We start from the raw sequence: 21,236 nt of genomic DNA on the forward strand, positions 1-21,236 counted from the left end.
GTGGACCTTACATAACACTGGACCCAGGACAACAACAGGCCTTAAGTAGCAGACTGTGAACTGCTTCCAATGATACCTGAAGGGGTGCTGCATTAACAAACTCCCACACTGGCCGGCCTGAGGTAATCTGATGCAAGCACCACCCCCCGCCAGTTCCCGCACAGACCACGAGCTACCTTGCAAGTTCTCGGATAGGTGGCTCTGGAGGGCAAAGAACCAAGTGTGGTTAAGTTCTGAGACCCAGGCTGCCATGGAGGACAGACAAGGGTATCACCAAATGGGGTGTGATGGGAGGGAAGAAGATCATGAACTTTGTCCAGGGCCCCTCCCCACCAATGAAGAGGGCTGGGCGTGGTGGAGCCCCACTCCGTACCGTACCTCAGCTCCGTTTTAATTTCTTCATAGTCAGACTGCGCCTGGAGCTTCTCTTCCAGCTTCTAGAGGAGGAAACAAAGATGGTTTCAGGCTGGCCCACGTCCTTCTGCCTGAGGACACCTCGCCCGTCTCCTCTCTATATACAGCTCCTCTCCCAAGACCTACTTCTATGGCCTCGGACTTAGCCGTGAGCTGCCGCTCCAGGTCCGCGATCTGGTTGGCCGAGGTCTCCTCCAGCTCCTGCAGAGAGTTCTGGAGGTGCTGCACATCCTTCAGCAGCCGCAGGATCTCCCGATCCTTGGAGGCCAGTGCGGCTTCAAGCCGGGGGCCTGAGCACAACGCGAAGTTCACCTTATCCTGAGGACAAAGTGGAGCTTTGAGGGGCTAAGAGGTGTGGGGCAGGCAGCTGGAGGGCTGGCTTCCCCACCCCTGAATCCCAGACAAAATGGGAAATCCATCCGTGGTACGTGTCGCCCCGCCCAGGTGCTGTGCTCCCCAGAGTGATTCAGCCCCTCCTCACAGGCTCTGGTTTTCCTCCTATCTCTGAGCCTTTGCTCAGGCCACTCCTACCAGCCTAGATACCTTCCCTCTAGTATTCAAACTGGTGGGGAGTGGGCAGGGAAGGTTTTCTGGAGGAAGATGTGTCTAAACCGTGATGAAGTTCAAGAACAAGTTAGTGATTTGGAAAATTGCTTGGCAGCGTCCACTAAGGGTGGACATGCGCACTTCTGCTTGGTACATATGTGGGGGGAAAGCAGGTACCGCGCACAAGACACACATGCGAACACCAAGACTAACATTCGTAGCAGCCCTCTCTGTAACAGCCCCAAGCTGGAAACCCTCCACTGGCTTCCAAATGCCCTCCAACGAGAGAATGGATGAGCAGGTCGTGGCACATCCATACAATGGAACATGCTACAGCACTGAAAATGGATAATCCACAACTACTAACACAGCATGGACTACGCTCTCAAATAGAATATGAAATAAGGGGCGCCTGGGTGGCTCAGTCGTTAAGCATTTGCCTTCAGCTCAGGTCATGATCCCAGGGTCCTGGGATTGAGCCCCGCATCGGGCTCCTTGCTCAGCGGGAAGGCTGCTTCTCCCTCTCCCACTCCCCCTGCTTGTGTTCCTGCTCTTGCTGTGTCTCTCTGTCAAATAAATAAATAAAATCTTAAAAAAAAAAAAAAAGAATATGAAGTGAAAGGAGCCAGACAGCAAAGTGTGTGCGCACGATCTGATTAAGATCAGATACAAAACCAGGCCAAACCCAGCTGTGCGGTTACAAGCCAGGAGAGTGGCTCTCATTGGGGAGTAGCAGTGTCCCCAGATGGGGACACAAGGGGGGCATTCTGGGAGCGGGGAGCATTCTACTTGTTGATCTGGATGCTGGTTATGGCATCTCTGAAAAATTCAATGCTGTACACTTACGATATGCACATTTGTCCTTATATATATTATACTTTAATAAAACCTTTGTTATAAAAGGACGAAAAAAAGGAGATAGTCTGGTGAGGAAGAGGTGGGGACTGGGTGATCCCAGCAGAGGGAACATCACAGATAAATGTTTAGGTTTCTAAATGGGGCACAGGTCCTATCCCAGCGAGACATTTCCCCTCCCTTCCAGGCAGACCCTCAGTTTTAGACCTGAGACCCCACAGCCACAGGCCACACAAGCGGTGGCTCCTTTCTCTTCCTAATTTGCCCCTGGCCCCAAGCCCCATGGCTTCTCCAGGTTTTAGGAAATGGTCCCTTTGTCCTGCATGAAAAAGAAGCTGATGTTTGAGAGGACCTGAAGTCCGGCTGGTCCTGAGCAGTTACAAATGACTCTAAGAAGCATTACAAAAAACAAAACAGAGCAGAAAACACAGCCTACCACTACCAATACCGGCTATTCTTCCAGGGAGATAAATGCCAATTAAAACAGGAAGCGGATGCCATTAACACATTAAATTAATTAGCATCGAGCACCACTGTGGGGCTCAGAAAAACTCACCCCCAAACCAGCAAAATTCCCCATGGCTGATTAACACAGGCATTTGCCAGGTTCCACAGGGGTTAATTAAATACCACTGGCAAGTTCCTTCTGAGGCGAACCCATGAGCTCTCTTGTTCTCAGTCTCTCCTGTGCTCACTCCTTGCATTGTGCAGATATCCAGGCACACTGACATATACACACACTGCGTCCCGGGACACAGACACAAACAGAGCACACACTGATACAAGTACCTGTGGGAATACTCACGCTGACATGCAGACACACAGAAATATCCAGGCATCAAAGAGATATACACATATGGACATGTCACTATGACACACAGAGTCATGTATGTACTCAGAGGTCACACGGGGCATGGGCAAAACCACCTCAGACATGCCCCAAACACACCACTACTACTAATGGTAGCATTAAACATTAGCTGAGCATGGACCTCAGTGAGGAGGTCCAAGCACCATTTTAGGTACTTTACATGTAATCTTCTCAACAGCCCAATCAGGTAGGTCTTACTCGTACAGGTTAGGAAACTGAGGCACGGTTAGATTACGGATACAGTTACTTGCCCAAAGGGCACAGACAGACATATACATTCATAGTAATTCACGTTCGCAGAGACACAGTCCAACACTGAAACAGAAAAACACATACAGGCACAGTGGCCAGTGTTTCAGGGTGGCAGGTGAAGTGAAAGGTATGCTGGCCACTTCAGGTGCACGGGTGGAGGCTGCAAATCACCCTGGAGCAGACCTGTCATTATGTAAGGAATCGGGAATCTAATCCCTTGGTAGGCAGAGATCTGGAGAGAAGGTGGACCAGCTTACATAAGGAACCAAGGCTTTCTGGGAGAGGAGCAATGGAGACTTTTTTTTTTTTTTTTAAAGTAGGCTCCATGCCTAACACAGGGCTTGAACTCATGACCGTGAGATTCAGTTGCATGCTCTACTGACTGAGCCAGCCAGGTGCCCCGCAATGAAGACTCTTAACATAGGACAGAAGTGTCAGTTGGGGTGGCTCTGACTGAAATCCCTCTGACCCCAGGACCCCAGAGGGGCACCAACCAGGAGGAAAGAGAAAGATGCACTAAGCAGGCTTAACACAGGAACCTCAGGATTGATGACTAAAGACTCGTGCTTTGTAGCACGTGGCTGTTTGGAAAAACCCACTGAAATCACTCTGGCATGTTTGGGAACCAGTGGCTGACAGGAGTGTCAATCTCAGATCTTGGTTAAGTGGTCCTACGGCGGTTTGGTAGGACTGAGAACCAGAGATCAATGGCGACACCTGGTGGCAGCCACCAAAACTGCACTGCTGCTCTATTGCTCAAACTTACCCTCCCACCCACCCAGTCTTGCCAGGCATCTGGCCATGGAAATGGTCCTCTTTGGCCTGAGTAAGTTGCTGGTATTCTTGGACAACTGGGGGGTAAAGGAGGGCCTCCAAAGGAAGACGCTGGACTCCTATGAATCACATATGGAAGCTTGAGTTTGCAAAGAGCTGTGGCTGTATTTTGACCTTCAGCTGGTAAAGCAAGTCATAGTAATTATAGTTAACTATACATTGACCTTGGCAATTTAGATGCTATGCCCACTGTATCCACACACATTCATGGGCCTAATTTCACACAGAGGCACATGACTGATCCACAAAATGTCATCCGCATATTCATACTCACCAACATGGCTTTTCCCAACCTTTCCCTCTGGCTCCCCCACCATCCTTACCCCACTGGGTCCCTGGGGGGAGCAGCAGGCCAGGCGGATAGAGCTGTTGACCGAGGCAAGTTGTTCCCGAAGACTTTCTACCTCCCGCTGGGCAGCCTCAGCTCGCTGGGGAGGAGAGTGGAGGCAAGTGCAGTTAAAAGGTGAGCAGGGCCACACTGGATCCCACCCTGGCCTTCTGCCGTCACCCTGCACGCTTCAGGCAGAGCTGGGTGTTTGTCTCCAGCTCCCATGCCACCTAGTGCCACCTGGATGGAGTGTCTGCAGAGCGTTTCCCATGAGCTGAGGCAGGCCCCTGGGCAAGTCACTTCCTCTCTCTGGGTCTCAGTTTTCCTCTCGTGAAATGGGGGCAATGAAATACATTTCTAAATCAGAATGCCAGTTTTCCAAACTGGGTATATGGTGGATCTTAACTCCTCCAAAATTTCTAAGAAAAAAGCCTGGAAGGAAGCCTTCAAATGTCAACAATGCAGCCTTATGGCTTTCGAGAGAAATCTGTACTTTGTCACTCCCTGGTTGTGTGACCTTGGGCAAGAGATTTCATCTGCCCAGCCTCAGTTTCCCTATTTATAAAATGGGGATGATAAAAGTAACTACCTCATAGAGTTGTTTTGCAAATTAAGTGACCTGGTAAACTACAATTCATTAGGTATCTTAGCTTAGGTATCATTAATTAGCTAACTTTGTTAAAAGAGCTGTGACTGTATTTTAACTCTCAGTTGGTGATGCAGGTCATAACGATTAACTTTCACACTGATCTTGGCAATCAAGACACTATACCTACTATAGGCACATGGAGACCCACATATATCCATGTTCACATTTTGTTAATTTATTTTTTAAATTGATTTGTTTACTTACTAGTATCCTGCCTTGTTCCAGAAATGGCTCAAGTCAGTTTTGTTTTGGGAAAGGTTTTGGGTGTGAAGGTGTAGAGAAATATTTTTATGTTTCTGCACAGCTGGGGCTTCCCAAGCAAATCTGACTGAAACAGGACGGGGCTAAATGACAAGCCCGGAAGTCAGTTTCTGACATCAGCTGGTGAAGCAAGTCATGGTAATTTTCCTCTCTGAAGGTATGTGTTTACATTTCAGTGGGGGATGAGTACCTGACTATGGACATATCCCCTGGGTTGGAAATCTGGGTTTAAAGCTACTAGAAGGTTACGAGTCTTATCTTCCCCATGGAGAGAAGTATTTTCATTCCACATGCTAAAAACTCAGGATGCTTGCCCTTCCATTCATCATGACACTAGGGAGCTAGTTTTCTCCCTCTCTCAGAAAGTCCCTCTCCTATATAACCATCCAGATTCACATGTGGGGGTTCCTTGCCCACAGTAAGAAATCTGGTGCATGCAAGATGATGTCTGATTGTCACCCCTGGGGGAAGAACTGGGGCAAACTGGCAGGGTTATTACTATGTAAGTAGTAACACTGATCTGCTCTGCTCCAGAATCCTCTTGTTCACATTCTGGATAATCTTAATACAGATTAAAAAAACCCTAATATGATGACACTTATTTTCTTCTCCATACTTTCTATAATGAGGTTTTACTTTTATACTCAGAAAAGATAAACATTAAAAAAGAATTGTTTCCTATTCAAACTGCTCTCTTTTCTCTTTTTTTTTATTTTTTAAGATTATTTATTTATTTATTTGAGAGAGAGAGAATGAGAGATAGAGAGCATGAGAGGGAAGAGGGTCAGAGGGAGAAGCAGACTCCCTGCTCAGCAGGGAGCCCGATGTGGGACTCGATCCCGGGACTCCAGGATCATGACCTGAGCCGAAGGCAGTCGCTTAACCAACTGAGCCACCCAGGCGCCCTAAGATCTCTTTTCTCAAGCCTATTTGACTGGCAAAGATCCAAAAGTTTGGCGACACATGGTACTAGTGAAGCTGTAGGGAAACTGGCCCTGTTTTAACTGGCTGCAGGGAGTGTAAACTGGGCAGTTTGGCCACATCTGTCAAATAAAAATGCACAGATCCTCAGCCTAGGAATTTCACTTCTCAGAATTCATCCTATTTAGTGGCTCATGCATGTCTGAAATAGTATCTGTGTACGGGTGTTCCCCGCAGTATTGATGATGATGTTAAATGATTGAAAATATCATGGTCTTCATCAGTCGGGGACTGGTTAGACCATGGGCAGGCAAACTGCAGCTGGATGCCTGTTTTGTGTATCAGGTTTTTCCGGAACACAGCCACACCCATTCGCTCACATACGGTCTATGCTTTCACATATGGCAAAGTGGAATGGCTGTGACACAAAGCTGGGCATATTTACTCTCTGCTCCTTCACGGAAAGCTTGCCACCCCCCGGTTAGATGACAGAGTGGCCATGTAGGGCAATACCACACGGCTGTAAATAAGTGGACTGCTTTTAGGCAGACATGGAATGAGTTCTAAGATATACACGTGGAACAAATAAGGTTCGGGAGGGTGGGTACAGTATATCATGGTTTTTGTTATAAAAAGGGGTAAAAATAGATATATTCCTGAGCTTGTGAATGGATCTCTAGAAGGAGACCCTAGAAACAGGTAAGAGAGGCTGCCAAAGCGGGGGGAACTGGGAAGCCGAATTGGGGAAGGAATTGGGAGTTTCCCAAGTATGAACCTTTTTGAGCTTTGAACTACGTAAATGGATTACATATTCAAAAACTACCCTAAAAATGCTACTCTTTTCCACGTTTCCTTAGCAGGTGGGCGGGCCCTGCCCTTAAGCCGGCACAGCCGTGCCTCTGGGCCTTTGATCCTGTGGTGCCTTCTGCCTGGAATGCCCTTCATCCAGAGAAGGCCTCCTGGGCTTTAGAACCCAGCTGTAAAGCGTGCTCCTCCAGGGAAATGACCACTCGCTGTCACACTGCTGGCCCCTCCTAGCCATGTCCCTGGCTGCTGGCACTGCAGGGAGCTGAGGGTGGGTGGAGATGGGTTGGGCCCTTGAGACTCCAGACCGGACCCCATGGCCACACTTCACCTCCTTTCAGACTCCTGCCACCTTTGCCCCCCAGACGGCAACATGTCTGAGGTCTGAAGAAGGCAGGGTGCAGGGCGCCTGGGTGGCCCAGTTGGTTAAGCAACTGCTTTTGGCTCAGGTCATGATCCTGGAGTCCAGGATCGAGTCCTGCATCGGGCTCCCTGCTCAGCGGGGAGTCTGCTTCTCCCTCTGACCCTCCCCCCTCTCATGTGCTCTCTCTCTCTCTCTCATTCTCTCTCTCAAATAAATAAATAAAATCTTAAAAAAAAAAAGAAGGCAGGGTGCAGGACCCCATTTACATATGTGAAAATGGGGACTCGCAGAGGCTCATGGACTTTTGAGGACCTGGGCTGGGACTAGAAGATGGGGGCCCCAAGCAAGTTTGGGGTCCATCCAGTGATTGGCTGGCGTGGCTGGGATCAAGGGAGGAGGCTGCAGGAGAGCTGGTGGTGTGGGGAGGGAGGGAAGGAAGCAGCTGGGGCTTGTCCCTTGTCACCACTTCAGGCTCTTTGGAACATAGTTCCTCGCCCGGTCTGCTTGGGAGAGACCCATGTCCCAGCTTGGCCTGCGGGCTGGGCTCACCAGTCACTGCTCTGCCGCCTTCCTCCTGCTGGAGAGGCCTCCTGCACAGGAGCCGCCAGGGAAGGGCACTGCAGTTCTCTGAAGGTGGCCTCCTGGCCTTCACCCAGGCTGTCCCCTGGCCAGGAATGCCATCCCGCTACAATTTCAATTTATTTGTCAGGTCTCAGCAACATGGTCCTTCCTCCATGATGTTCTCCCTGACCCTCAAGTCTGGGCCAGGTGCCCCTTCCCCAACTGCTACTGCCTCGGTCACCCTATTTCTGAGTATTCTGTCAGCATCCCTTCCTCCTTCCTCCGGGAGCCCAGGGTCCCAGACACTCTCAGCCCTAGCACTCAGCATGGCACATGGCACATGGCACATGGCAATGGTATCAATAAATATCAGTTGGGTTCAATTGATTCAGTTGGGTTCCCCCCAGCCCGAACCCCCCACCCTGGGCAGAATGAGTGTTAGCACACATCTTCTCACCTGATTAGCTTTCTCCAAGTTGGTCATGATCAGGCCGACTTCATCTGCCCTGAGACAGAAAGATAAGACCCTGAGAAGGGTTTCTGGCAGCCACCGGACCCCTGCCTATCCTGATAACCCCAGCCCCTGCCTGAACCTAAGGGTCTCGCTCACAATGGGAGGCTAAGGAGGCTGCCCTCTATCCCTCCTACCAGAGAGAAACCGGGCTGGGCACAAAAGAACCCAGGCTGTGGGGAAATGGGACAGGGGCCTCAACACGACACCCCTTCCAGGTGGCCTGGCCTGCTGCCCCTGCCAGGGGTCTATTCTCTTTAGCTGCCCACAGAGCTACACCTCCCAGCCTTTGCCCACACTGTGCCTTCTACCTGGAATGCCCTTCCTTAAGAGGACAGGACTCTGAGCTTTAAAACCCAGCTCCAAATTGTCCTCTTAGGAGGCCTCCCTCAACAACCCCCGTGGTGGTCATTCGTTTATTTGCTGCCCCTCAACCCCCAGGCTCCCAGCACTGAGGGGGCCAGAACAGGCCGTATCCACTCGGTCACCGCTCTGCTGAGCATGGGGTGGGGGACACAGGAGGCCCGTGGGGAGCATTCGGTGACTATAAGCTGTGCACGTGCACATTTAGGCATATTCAGGGCCTTCTTTCGTGCAAGCTGTTCCCCACTGCCCAGAGCGCCTGACCCAGCATTCTCCATATGGCCGTCTCCTTCTCATTCTGGAGATCATCTCCTCAGGGAAGTCCTCTGGGGCTACCCTGGATAACAGGACCCATCCTCCCTGTTAGTCTCTCTTGCTGCTCCTGGCTCTTCCTTTCTTAGCATTCACCAAGCGCTCAGAACAGTGCCAAGCATACAGTAAGTGCTCAATAGTATCTGTGAAGGAATGCATTTATCACTATACATCATCAGTGATTGTCTGTCTCTTCTCCTTGACTGAGGGCAGGGCCATGTTCTAGCGTTTCTTCCAGGGACCCAACATAGCACTGGGTAAACAGTAGGTGCTAAATAAGTATTTGTGGAATAAATGATGTCTTAAAGCCATGCTGAGTCCAGAGTAATTTAAGTGAATGACACTCAGCCCCCGAGGGTTGGACTGCGGAGTTGTGATGGAGACAATTCTAGGAAGTTGTGGTAAGGTGGAGGTCCCCACCCAGCAGACCCTACTCAGCCACGACCCAGAACGTCATTTATAGTCTGTGGTGCATGAATGGCACAGACCAGTGAACAGCTGTGTGCCTACTGGGGTGGGGAGCACTGAGTGCTTAATGAAAAAGGTGCTTCAGGCAGTGAGTTGGAGGGAGAAGAGTCAGAAAGAGAAGGCACATTTGAGAGGGTCAGAGGGTGGAGGCATATTTGGGAAGGTCAGAGGAAAGAGACATATCTGGTAGGATCAGAGGGAGGAGGCATGTCTGGGAGGGTCAGAGGGAGGAGGCATATTTGGGAAGGTCCGAGGAAAGAGACATATCTGGTAGGATCAGAGGGAGGAGGCATGTCTGGGAGGGTCAGAGTGAGAAGGCATGTCTGGGAGGGTCAGAGGGAGGAGGCATACCTCAGCAGGGTTTTCACTTACTTGGATGCCGCCTCCTCATCATATTTCCGCCGCAGTTCCAGCAGCTCTGTCTGTGTGGCCTTTAACGCTGGGAAAAAGCAAAGAGCCAGGGTGAAGCACCCCCCACTTCCCCCAGAAGCCCACTCCTTCTGCAGGGCTCAGAAGGCAGAATGAAGTTCAAGGTAGTAAGGGAAGACCTTTCTTTTGGTTAGAACCAGTGACAGGTAGAGTTTCCTGCCCATGGAGAGGCTTCAAGCTGGTTGGAGGGCAGACAGGATGACCCTCTAGGAGTCTACGAAGCTCAGAGGACCCAGGCAAGTGGTAGGGATCTGTCTGTCCCATGGCCTTATGTATGAGCTGCCCCACACCCTTAGGTTACTCCAGGACCTGGGTGGGGCCATCTATCCATGAGCTCACCCACTCCAAGGTTCAGACTGACAAGTGAGGGGGACAGGGAGGAGCAAAGAAATCAACAGATATGTGTATATTATAATGAGAAATTTCTTATGAAATTCAAGACTTCTGATTTCTCCAAGAAGACTGAAGGCCTCGTGACACTGGGTCATATGGCAGTGGCTGGCTGATGCTCAACAGTGGCCATCTCTTTAGCCAAGGCCCAGGTGGTCCAGTTTGCCCCAGACCCCATCCTGCCCTACTGCCTTCCCTAACCTGACGGCTTGGTTGTGTGTCTGGCCCCTGCAGGCACTCAGTTTGCCACCCCTGATTTAATTCTATTTCTCAAACCCTCTCTCCACAGCAATGTGGCCTCCAGGGACTGGGCTCAGACCCCCACGGTGTAATGCCGATCTATCCCCTTCCTCCTCAAACCGCCCCCCCCGCCCCCCCAATTCTAGACTCCCTGAGCCTGTGTTCCTAGCGTCACTGTCCCCTCCCACTCCTCCTCCTGGTCTGACAGGGTTGGGGAGCTGCGCGGGGCCAGGGAACGTGTGCCAGATACATACCTGAATGTAGGACTTTGATCTTTTCCTCTGCCTCCCCCAGTCTGGCTGCCAAAGTGATTTGTACTTCTTGAAGGCCCCTGCGGAGAGACCGGGCCTGCTCACACTGGCTCTGCACACGCCCATGTGCATGGGCCCTGTCTGGGTCCCTGAGTCGGTCCTCCTGGCTTCCTAACCCACTCACCTGCTCCCTGTAATCTGTACCTCTGCCTTTTTAACCGGTCCTTAAACATGACATTCAGGCATTTGACTGCCTTGCTCTTTTGCTGACTGTGTGGACCTCTATCAGCCAGTGACCTTGCTTCTCTGGGCGTCAGTTTCCTCATCTGTAAAATAAGGTTCCTGCTGGGGTCTGCCTCGTGGGTGCTATGAAACATCTTCAGCGTGATGCGGGGTACCGGTGCTCCCTCAGTACCATTACTTACTATTCCTGTCCTTGGGGAGGCATTTTTTCCTGTCTCTGTGTCAGTTGTTTGGGATGGTCATCCAGCCCACTGCAGCCTAGAGCTTCGGTGTGATGCAAGGGTCTCTGCAGAGACAGAGGGGCCCCAGCTGGACTGGGGGAGGGTTTATACAAAGCCTGGGCCTTATGTTGTCTGGCTCAGAGACTCTAGGGAAGGATACCCTTTACTTCTGGTCCTACACCCCGTCCCTTCCCCTCTCTCACACCACTCTAGGCACACTCACCTCCTTGCTGGTCAAACGCACCAGGAATGTTTCTACCTCAGGGCCTTTGCTCTGGTTGTCCCCTGTGCCTGAAACACCCTTCCCCATAGATCTGCAAGTTTCACTCCCACACCTCCTTGGGGCTTTGCTCACCTCCTCTTAGTGAGTCCTCCCGTTATACCCTATTTCAAACTTCAGCTTCAATCTCAAACGCCCCCCCCCCTTTATTTTCCTTCACAACATTGATCATCATGTAGCAGACTATTTACTTAATTATCTTGTTTATTTGTGTCTTCCTCATGAGAAAGTAAACTCCAGGAGGGCAGGGAGGTTTTTCCATTTGTTCACTGCTGTGTCCCTAGAACAGTGCTTGGCACACAGCAGGTGGCTCCATAAATATATGGAACAAGTGGATAAAGAAATAAGTAAATGAAAGGATAAATGTAATGACCACCATGAAGCCCCAAAGATCCAGATTTATAATAATCCAGGTATTACTACTCCCACATCAACTGTAAGGGCAACCATTTACTGATGTATACTCCTCCAAGTGAGTGCGGAGCTAAACACATATATTCATTTTCACGGTAGACTAGGAGTTGATACCACCTGTCCACTTGATCAGGCTACAGTACCCAGTTATTCAACCACACACTAATCTTGGGGTTGCTGTGAAGGTGGGGTTAACATCTACAGTCAGTTGACATTAAGTAAAGGAGAAAAATCTCAATAATGTGGGTGGGCCTTGTCTAATCAGTTGCAGGTCTTAAGAATAAAACTGAGGAAGAAGAACTTCTGCCTCAAGACTGCAGCACTGACTCCTGCCTGACTTTCCAGCCTCCTGGCTGGCTCTACTGATTCAGACTTGTCAGCCCCAACTGTGTGTACTAAGTCCTTGAAATACGTGTCTTAATTAAAATAGAAAATCCTTCTGGTTTTAGTTCTCTGGGGAACCCTGACTAATACACCACCATTAGCCCCATTTTCCAACTGCGAAAACGGAAGCTCAGACAGGTGATGTGAGCTGCCCAGGGCTGGCCGCTGAGCTGCTGAGGTGGGGCTGGAAACCCGGGCCTGCATCTCTCTCTCCAACCTGCATCTGGATTCCCTGAGGGTCCCACCTCCCAGCCAGGCAGGGCAGCACGGGCCCACCTGTTCCTCCCCACTCACTTTTGTTTCTCCGCCTCATTTCTCTGCAGCAAAGTTTCTGTCAGGAGGGCTTTGCTGGGAATGCCCGGGAGGCGGCTCCCCTCGGTCAGCGTGGGCCCTGCCGGAGATGTCCCCTCTCTCTGCTCTGGAGGGGAAAAAAGAGGGAAAACCACCCATCACTGGAAGTGGCGTGGCAGCCAGAGGTGCCTTCTGCAAACCGGAGGGATTGGCAGTGCTGGGACAAGACTTAACTTCCTAAACTCGGGTGTTAGAGAGAGTGCAGCTGGAGAGACCTGCCATCACCATGGTCAGCTGGGTTGTCACCGTGGGGGGCGTGTGTGAATGAATGTCAGGTTCCCATGTGCCAGTCTTAGCCAGCAAGCTCAGAGGCTTCCGTTACCCTCTTGGACCTGTTCCTGCCTCCTCGGCCTTCTTACTTTTTTAAGAGTCATGGTAAAATATACATAAAAGTATACAATTCAGTGACATTTAATACATTCACAGTACTGTGCAACCGTTAGCATTAATTCCAGAGTGCTGTCACTGCCCCAAAAGGAAGCCCGTCCCCACTAACTAGTCACTCCTTTTCCCTACTCCCCTAGCCCTTGGCAACTACCAATCTACTTTCTGTCTCTGGGGATTTGCATATCCTGGATATTTCCTATCACTGGAATCATACATAATATATGTCCTTTTGTGTCTGGCTTCTTTCACTTAGCAAAATGTTTTTGAGGTTCATCCAGGTTGTAGCATGGATCAGACCATCACTCGTTTACTTGTTTTTATGGTTAAATAATATTCCATTTCATGGACAGGCCACATTTTGTTTTTCCATTCATCTGCTGATAGACATCTGGATTGTTTCCACCTTTGGCTGTTGTGAATAGTGCTACTGTGAACATTTGTACACATGTGTTTGTTTGAGCACCTGTTCTCAGTTCTTTGGAGTAGATACCTAGGAGGGAAATTGCTGGATTATGGGGTAACTGTAGGTGACGGCACACACTCAGATGCTCAGTCATAGCCCACTGCACCTGCGGGTACCCCTGGGCAGGGCCCACATCGGGTCCAGCTTTGCAGACCCGTGGTGGCTCCTTCAGGGTATCAGTGTGTGTGCCTTTGGCATTCAATTTGTCACAAGGGGAAAGGGTGCTCAGAGGCTGGCCATCGAGGGTGAATATCTCAAGAATTCCAAAATCTGGGCTCCTGACCTTGGGTCTGACTGACTCCATTACGTTCTGTCCTGGTTGTTAGGCACCTACGGTGAGTGCAGAACAGGGTAGGCTGTAGAGTGAGTCCCTTGAGGGCCTGACAGAGTGTTCAGGGCCTGGCTTGTTCTTCTGCGCGCATGCGCGCAGACACACACACACACACACACACACACACACACACACACACACACACACACACACACACACACACACACACACACACACACACACACACACACACGGACCGTTGCCGGGGCTGAGGCCACAGCAGTGAACAAACAAACAAGATTTCACCATCACGAAGCACAGCACTCACAGAGAGACACAGCCCAGGGCCAAGGTCAAGAGCCCTTGGTTTGAATCCCTGCTTGGCAGCCCACTGCCTCTGAGACTCAGTTTTCCTGCTTGTCAAGGAAAAGCTGGCCCCCTTTCCTGGGGCCAGTGACACCTCAGAAGGTTGATACAAGGGGACAGTGGGAAGCCGTGTGAAAGGCACATGGCACAGAATGCTCTGAAGAGGCGGTTCCCACAACTGCCATTATTCTGATAGAGGGAAGTTCAAGCCCTAAAGGGACCTCAGAGACTGCACAGAGCCATCTATATATGAGCTGGCTTATCAGGGAGGCTGGAAGGGCATTCTGGGTACAGGAACAGAGCTGGCAAAGTGGTGTATTTTAGTCACCATAAATCTTCCCCAAAGGACTCTGCCAAGGACCAGGCATACAGTAGCTGCTCACTAGGCACTGGGAGGTAGGGAGGGAGCTGTGAATTGGGGAGTGTGCCAGAGCAGTCAAACTTTGATTTGGCAGGCCTCAGCCCGTTATCTCCAGGCGACAGACCAGAGATCTGCAATGATAGCCCTTGGGCCAGAACTGGCCCATCACCTGTTTTGTCTATAAAGTGTTATTGGAACACAGCCACACCCACTCATTTACCTATGTTCTATGGCTTTTTTCCACACAGATTTGAGTAGCTGTGACAGAAAATGTGTGGCCTGCAAAGTCTGAAGTATTTACTCTCCTGGTCCTTTACCAAAAAAACGAAGGTAATCTTGCTGACCTTTGAGGTAAATTCTCCTCATTTATTCCTTAGACTCTTTCCCTCTTCTCTGCTTCATTTTCCCCCCAAAGCCTTTCTTACCACCTGAAATACTATATATTTAACATTTATTGGTTGACAGTCAGCCTTTCCCTCTAGAAGGTGAGCGCCACGAGGACAGGGATTTTTGTCTGTTTTGTTCCCAGATACGTCACCGGTGCCTATGACAGTGCCTGGCTTGCAGCTCAATGAACACCCAAGACTCAGATGGTTCCCAAGAGATTTCTCGTGCAGATTTGCTCCTCCCCACGGAGACCTCCTACCTCACCTGCCAGAGGTAACCACCAAGCTGGATTTTGTCCATCATTTTCTTGCTTTTAAACATTTTTTATCATAATATATGTATATCTGAACTCTATTTTTAGCTCTTCCAGTTTCTTGACTCGTCTCATTTGATACTGAAACAGTGCTGTGTTCACCACATCCTGTTTCCCTCCCTTGTTGGGCACATAGTCAGACTGTACTTCCCGGCTCCCCTGCAGCTGGGTGTGGGCCACATGATGGGAGTTTTGGTCACTGGGATGTGGCTGGAAGTGACGTGTGCCACTTCTGAGCCTGGAGCCATAAACTTCGGTATGATCCTCCACATTTTTTCTCTGCCTGTCAGCCGGTTGTGACAGTCACCATGACTCTGGATGTCATGTGTCAAAGACGGCAGAATCGCAGCAGGGGACATGGAGCATCCCCTCCAACTTCCCAACCTTCAAGTACTTTAGACTTCTGGGATTTGGGGTTGGGTTGTTTCAGCAGTGGTGTATCGTAACCCACCCTACATCTAAGATGATAAAGTTGAGCTCCTTGCTGCCGCCACCCCCACCCCTCCAAAGGTGGCCAAGATTGGCAGCTGAAGATCCACAGCCCATTTGTTTATTATGGACATCCCATAAGGCCTTATTAGTACCTTTGGGGCCAAGGAGCTCGGGGTGCCTCTTCCACGAAGTGTGGAGGTCTCGCCGCGGCTGCCCACTGGGGTCGAAGCTGGGGGGCTGCAGTCTGTCGTCTAGGCTGCGCGTCGCTTCAAACACAGGCGCAGGGTCTGCACACACAGAGAGAGGAGCCCAGGAGTGGTGGGGGCCCTGAGGGCTGAGGGCTGCCCAGGCTGAAGCCGCTCTACAGGGAGTGGAGGGGACCATCCACAAGAGCCTCCTGGAGTTGCTCTGACGGCTTAGGAGAGCAATGTGGAACTTCTGCTTTGTGAGGGAGCAGCCTTCTTTAGGGATCTGCTCAGGGGAGTGTGTGCCATCCCCATGGGTATGGGTGTCTTGCCTACCCGGGAATAATAATAACAACAATAACTGTCACAATAACTGCATTTTCTGGATTCTATGGTGCCATCCCTGGTGGCCGTGAGACTGTCTTGTATGCCTCCAACCACAGGTGTCCATAAACAAGGACCCCACTCTGACAACCATCAGTCTGAGGTCAGCCTTGCCCCTGGCCTTCCCACACAGGCCTGCAGGCAGCTTGGGATGGGGCCGACTCCTGAGGGGCACAGGACTGCTCTGAGGACCAACGACTCCTCCAAGGCCTGCCCAGCACTGTACAGATGGTCCAGACTAAACCGTCTGGATGCTTCCACCCAGTTTGCTACCTCTTCTTCCTCTGACACCTCTCCCACCTCCCTCCCTATTTTCCTTCCCCTGCATTTCCTCAATTCTATCTATCTATCTATCTATCTATCTATCTATCTATCTATCTATCTATCTAATCCTTGGGGTGCTTCTCAATGGACCTGGACAAACACACCATCATTTGTTACATGCATGGTCTATTTAAAAAAAATATTTATTTGAGAGAGAGAGAGAGAGAGAGAGAGTGAGCGCATAAGGCGGGGGGGGAAGGGGCAGAGAGCGAAGAGAGGGAGAAGCAGACTCTCTGCTGAGCAGGGAACCTGGACTCTGGGATCATGACCTGAGCCAAAGGCAGACGCCCAACTGACTGAGCTACCCACGTGCCCCCATGTGCGGTTGATTAAATAATGGCTTTTCTGGGGGTGAAATACATACCTGGATGTAAGATACCCCCCAATTTCTCAATAGCTAAAAGATGAGGAATCTGTAGGTCCTTCTGCCTGGAATTATGTCCCCTCCCTGTCCCCCTCCATGCCCCCCCCATCTAGTAAGAACTTCCTCTTCCTTCAGATCTAGTCCAGCAGTTCTTCCAGGTACCTTCCCCAACTCCCCACTGTGGGCAGGTACTAAGAACACCTGGATAATGCCAGAGGTTCCTATGGCCTCTTCTAGGTTACAAAGCTGTTCATGAGAATGGGTTCCAATGATGCTCCCAGCACCCCCTGGAGGCTGGCTTGGATTCAACTCATTTTCACAGATGAGGAAACCAGCTCAGAGAAGCCAGGTGACTTGCTGAAGGGTGGAGGTGAGGTTCAAGTCTGGGTGTCTTTCTCAGATGCCACAAAGGCTTCCTAACCCAGAGGTGTGGACATTTCCACCCAAGCAGCCCAGGTGGGTGTTCAGGGGGGACCCAGGAAAGCCAGGGCCTCCTTGCTCCAGACCAAGGGGCCTGGGTCTGGTCCATGGAGCATGGATCCTGGGTCCTGGTCTAATCTATACTTGTTTTTTAGGACTGCTGTCCGACTCTGGCAAACGACTCTACCTCTCTGTGTCTCACCATAAAAGTACCGACCTCATAGGGCTGGGATGAGGATCCACACACATAAAGTGCTCAATACAGCGCCTGGCATTTGTTCACCTTGGAATAAATGGAAGCCCTGGCTATTCCTGCCTTTCTGAGCTCCAGTCACACTGGCTTTCTCTTAGTTCCTCAAATGCACCTTCCTACCCTGGAGCCTTTGTCTGGGCAAGAGCCACTGCCAGGAACACCCTGTCTTCTCTTTTAACCTCTTCCCGCTAGTTAATGCTTAATCACCTTTCATATTGCAACTCAAATGCCACTTCTTCCAGGAAGCCTGCCTTGACCAGTCAGTCATTCCTCCATCTGAGCTCTCCCAGCTGCCTGCACCTTTCCTTTACAGCACTCATTGTACTTACAATTTTCATTGATTGGCAAGTCTACCTAATTAACACCCACTGGTCTGCAAACTCCACAAGGCAGGGCTAGGACTGCACCTGTTTTTGCTCCCAACTTGACCCCTTGTGGGTGAATGAAGTCCAACATGCAATCTGACCCAATAAACATCTGCTGATGGAAGAAATGGGGCAGTGTCTACATACAGGAGCCTTCAGGTCCGGCTGGAACAAGGTCGCCTCTGCGTTTTATCCCTCTCCTCCTGTCTGTTTCGGGATGCTCTGACAATGGGCGTTTGTGCCGAGGTAAGCAGGTGCGCGGGAACGCTGCTGTCTTCCCTCTGTCAGCACTCCCCCCACGCCCCGTCATTAGGCAGGGCCTGCTCAGCGGGGTATGCCATTATGTCTCCCCGGGCTGATGTAATTATACATTGACATAATTAACCCAGCAAGCGCATTAGGCAGGCCAGCTAAAAATTCATCTATAATTATTTGTTGTGTGCATGCTAATGAGTCCATCTGCACTGCCTTTGTACAACACGGACAAATTAATTTACAAGTCTGGATTTTTTAATAAGTTCAAGGAAACGCTTCCTATTGTGTCCTGGTTTTTCAGAAAGGAAGAGAAAGGCCACGAGCACTTGCCGGGGTCAGGGAAGTTAGATAAACACGGGAGGGTGCAGCTCTGAGTGGGCCATGGAGGGTTCACTCTGGTTCCAAGGAAGTGGAAAAGATCCAGCTCGTGGCTTGAGGGCTGGCTGGCCACGAGCCCATCTAAGCCAAACGATTACACTTGGGTGATAAAGGGTATCATCCACCTCATTTCCAGGGATCAGGGATTGACGCTTCACTCCTTCACTCTGCTCGGAGGCCCTGTGGGCCACTCCTGCTGCCTTGCACACTCTGTCCAGAGGGAGCTGCCTTTAGATGGGCCTCTGGAGAGGTTGGAGGAACAGGGTTGACTGGATTCCTGCTCTTTTTTTTTTTTGATAGAGGTCTAGCAATTCCAAGGCTCCCGTTTTTTGCCTTCATTTGCTGATACAGGGTAGAACATAGTGGTTAAGCTCACAGAAGCTGAAGCCCAGCTCTGGATCCAAATCTCAAGGAGCCGTGAGCCTCGTTTCCCCCCAATACAGTGGGAGATCTACAACAGTTTCTAATTCCCAGGAATTACTATTGGGAAGATTAAAAAAGATACCGACAGAGGCAATATGATTCAAGGGCTGCTGGGGCCAGCTCTGGCTCCAGATTGGCCGATAACTTTGGACAGTTAACCACTCAGAGCCTCCATTTTCTCATCTGTAAAATGGGGCCACGTTACGACGTCTGGATGAGAGAACACAGAGCTCTGCATGGTGCTAGGTGCATAGCTGGGCTTGGTAAGTGTGATAAGGCTGCTATTATGTGAGGGGAGGCAGCATGCCTGGTCCTGTGGTGATCTGGAGGCCGCTGTCTGCTTGGTGATGTTCTGCGGAGTCTCAGGATCAGGTATGGCCTCATATATTCTCATCAGTCCCCAGGAGATCCAGAATCTAATAATCCTGCTTTGAACTCCACTCTGGGACCCAAAAATTCCAGCGTGGAAAGTCATACTGGGGAGGGACCGAAAGGGTTCCCAGTGCACAGAGGGGGAAAAGTGGAGTCCTACGACTTCCCTGAAGTCCGCCAGCGAGTTGGGGGCAGGACTGAGATAGGCCCTTGGGCCTCTTCTTCCCACACTTCCTTCCTGGTTCCCCGATTTGATGGAGAAGGTGGCAGGGGGTATTCAGATGACTCAGCCAAAGTCAAACTGTGACCAAATCTAACAACCAAAGCACTTTACACGAATTAGAATTCCTACAGTCTTCACCACAGCACTATGAGGTAGGTACTGTTGTGTCCCCATTTTACAGATGGGGGAACTGAGGCATAAAGGGGTGGGGTGAAGTCATTTCCCCAAGGTGAGGCCCAGTAAGGTAGATGTTGCTGTTCTCCATTTTCCAGACAAGAAAATGAAGGCCCAGAGAAGAGATGCCATGTGCCCAAGGTCACGTAGCTCAGAAGTGGCAGAGGTAGGATTTGAACTCAGGGTGCCAGGTGATTCTTTGTAGTAGGCCAAGCTGCCTTGAGGCAGGGCATGGGGATTTTTTACTATTAGGCCAGGAGCATGAGACTGATGGCTCTTTTCCTTGGCCTTGCTGTCAGCTTGCTGTGTGGCCTTGGACAGAGCACCAGACCTCCCTGGGCTCTCCGTTCAAATTCCTATTATAGGCATATCAACACTGGATGTCAATCAGATAGGGGTGGGGTCCTGTCGAAGTGAGTGCTTTTGGCCCTGGGCCTATCCCTTAGAGCCGGGATGCTTGGCAGAAAGATTAGACACCTTCACAGGCTAGCTTGACACAAGGGGTGCAAATGTTGTGAATTCCCAAACCACCCTCAGACAGAGGGGGAGGGGGCCAGGCTGGGAGACTGAGGGACAGTTCCCTGCTGTGACATCTCCAGAGAAAGTCGCTTAGGCTCTGTGTGTCTCAGTTTCCCCGTTGGTAAAATGGGGACAGCCGGACCGACTGCATATGGTTGTGCAGGGATCCCATGAGATGCTGAGCCCTGTAATGGTGCCTGGCACCCAGCAGACTCTAAGCGAGTGTTGCCCTTACGCTTATCATTAAGACTTGTGGCAGCCGTGGAAACTCCTGCAACGGGTCAGTGACACAGCAGGGGTTGTACTTCTGATCTACTATAGTGTTAGCTCAGGCCACGCCTGTCTGGGGCTGCTCCCAGCGCAACCGAGCATGACAGGGGGTGTGGAGCAGGGCCACTCCTGATGGTGCTGGGACAGGCAACCCTTGTATCATGGACTGAACTGTGTCTCTCCAAATCCATTTATTAAAGCCCTAACCCCCTGATGCGGCCGTATTTGGAGATAGGGCCTCTAATCCTCTAGGACCGGTGTCCTTCTATGAAGAGGAAGACATCAGAACTCTCTCTGCACGTGCACAGAGGAAAGGCCCTGTGAAGGCAGCGAAGGCAGCCATCTGCAAGCCGGGAGGAGACCCCTCACCAGAAACCAGGCTGCTGGCACCTTGATCTTGGACTTCCAGCTTCCAGAACTGTGAGAGACACATTTCTGTTGTTTAGGCCACCTGGTCTGTGCTATTGTCAGACCAGCCTGAGCAGACTAGCACACCTTGCTTTGGCACTGCCTGTCAGCCTTGCCGAGACCTTCCCAGAGTTGCACTGCAGTCTGAGGGTCTTCCCACCAAGCTTCCTTCTTCCCCTCACCCCCAGGTTCGGACCAGCATTGCCATCTAAAGGCTCTCCCTCTCCTTCATCCATCTCAGGCATGTCCCCCAATAAACCTCTTGCCTGTCTAATGCCGTCTTGGCATCTGCCTGCTTCCACAGGACCAAAACCAACATGTGACTACTCTTTCTCCTCTTGGACACTCAGTTTTCCCATCTGTAAAATGGGGACAGCCATGCTGGTTCCCCTGTGGAGCTGCTGCTAGAATCCAGAGTCTGT

At 50.8% G+C, this 21,236-nt stretch overlaps 1 protein-coding gene across 3 annotated transcripts in view; it reads right to left on the reverse strand.

Annotated features, from left to right (window-relative positions):
• Positions 1–21,236, reverse strand: part of CUX2 (cut like homeobox 2) — a 257,950-nt gene that overhangs the window by 22,933 nt on the left and 213,781 nt on the right. For all 3 annotated transcript variants that reach the window (XM_028116664.1, XM_088019341.1, XM_088019340.1), the window contains exons 5-12: positions 15,650–15,784; positions 12,461–12,584; positions 10,628–10,704; positions 9,687–9,753; positions 8,118–8,166; positions 4,096–4,200; positions 541–732; positions 379–437 (exon numbers count right to left, since the gene is read on the reverse strand). In XM_028116664.1, coding sequence (XP_027972465.1) covers positions 379–437; positions 541–732; positions 4,096–4,200; positions 8,118–8,166; positions 9,687–9,753; positions 10,628–10,704; positions 12,461–12,584; positions 15,650–15,784 — 808 coding nt within the window. The remainder of the gene's footprint in view (positions 1–378; positions 438–540; positions 733–4,095; positions 4,201–8,117; positions 8,167–9,686; positions 9,754–10,627; positions 10,705–12,460; positions 12,585–15,649; positions 15,785–21,236) is intronic.

This window comes from Eumetopias jubatus, unplaced genomic scaffold (assembly GCF_037043125.1).
Source record: "Eumetopias jubatus isolate StellerSeaLion01/CBP00866 unplaced genomic scaffold, mEumJub1_p1.0 scaffold_16, whole genome shotgun sequence".
NCBI classification, from domain to species: domain Eukaryota; kingdom Metazoa; phylum Chordata; class Mammalia; order Carnivora; family Otariidae; genus Eumetopias; species Eumetopias jubatus.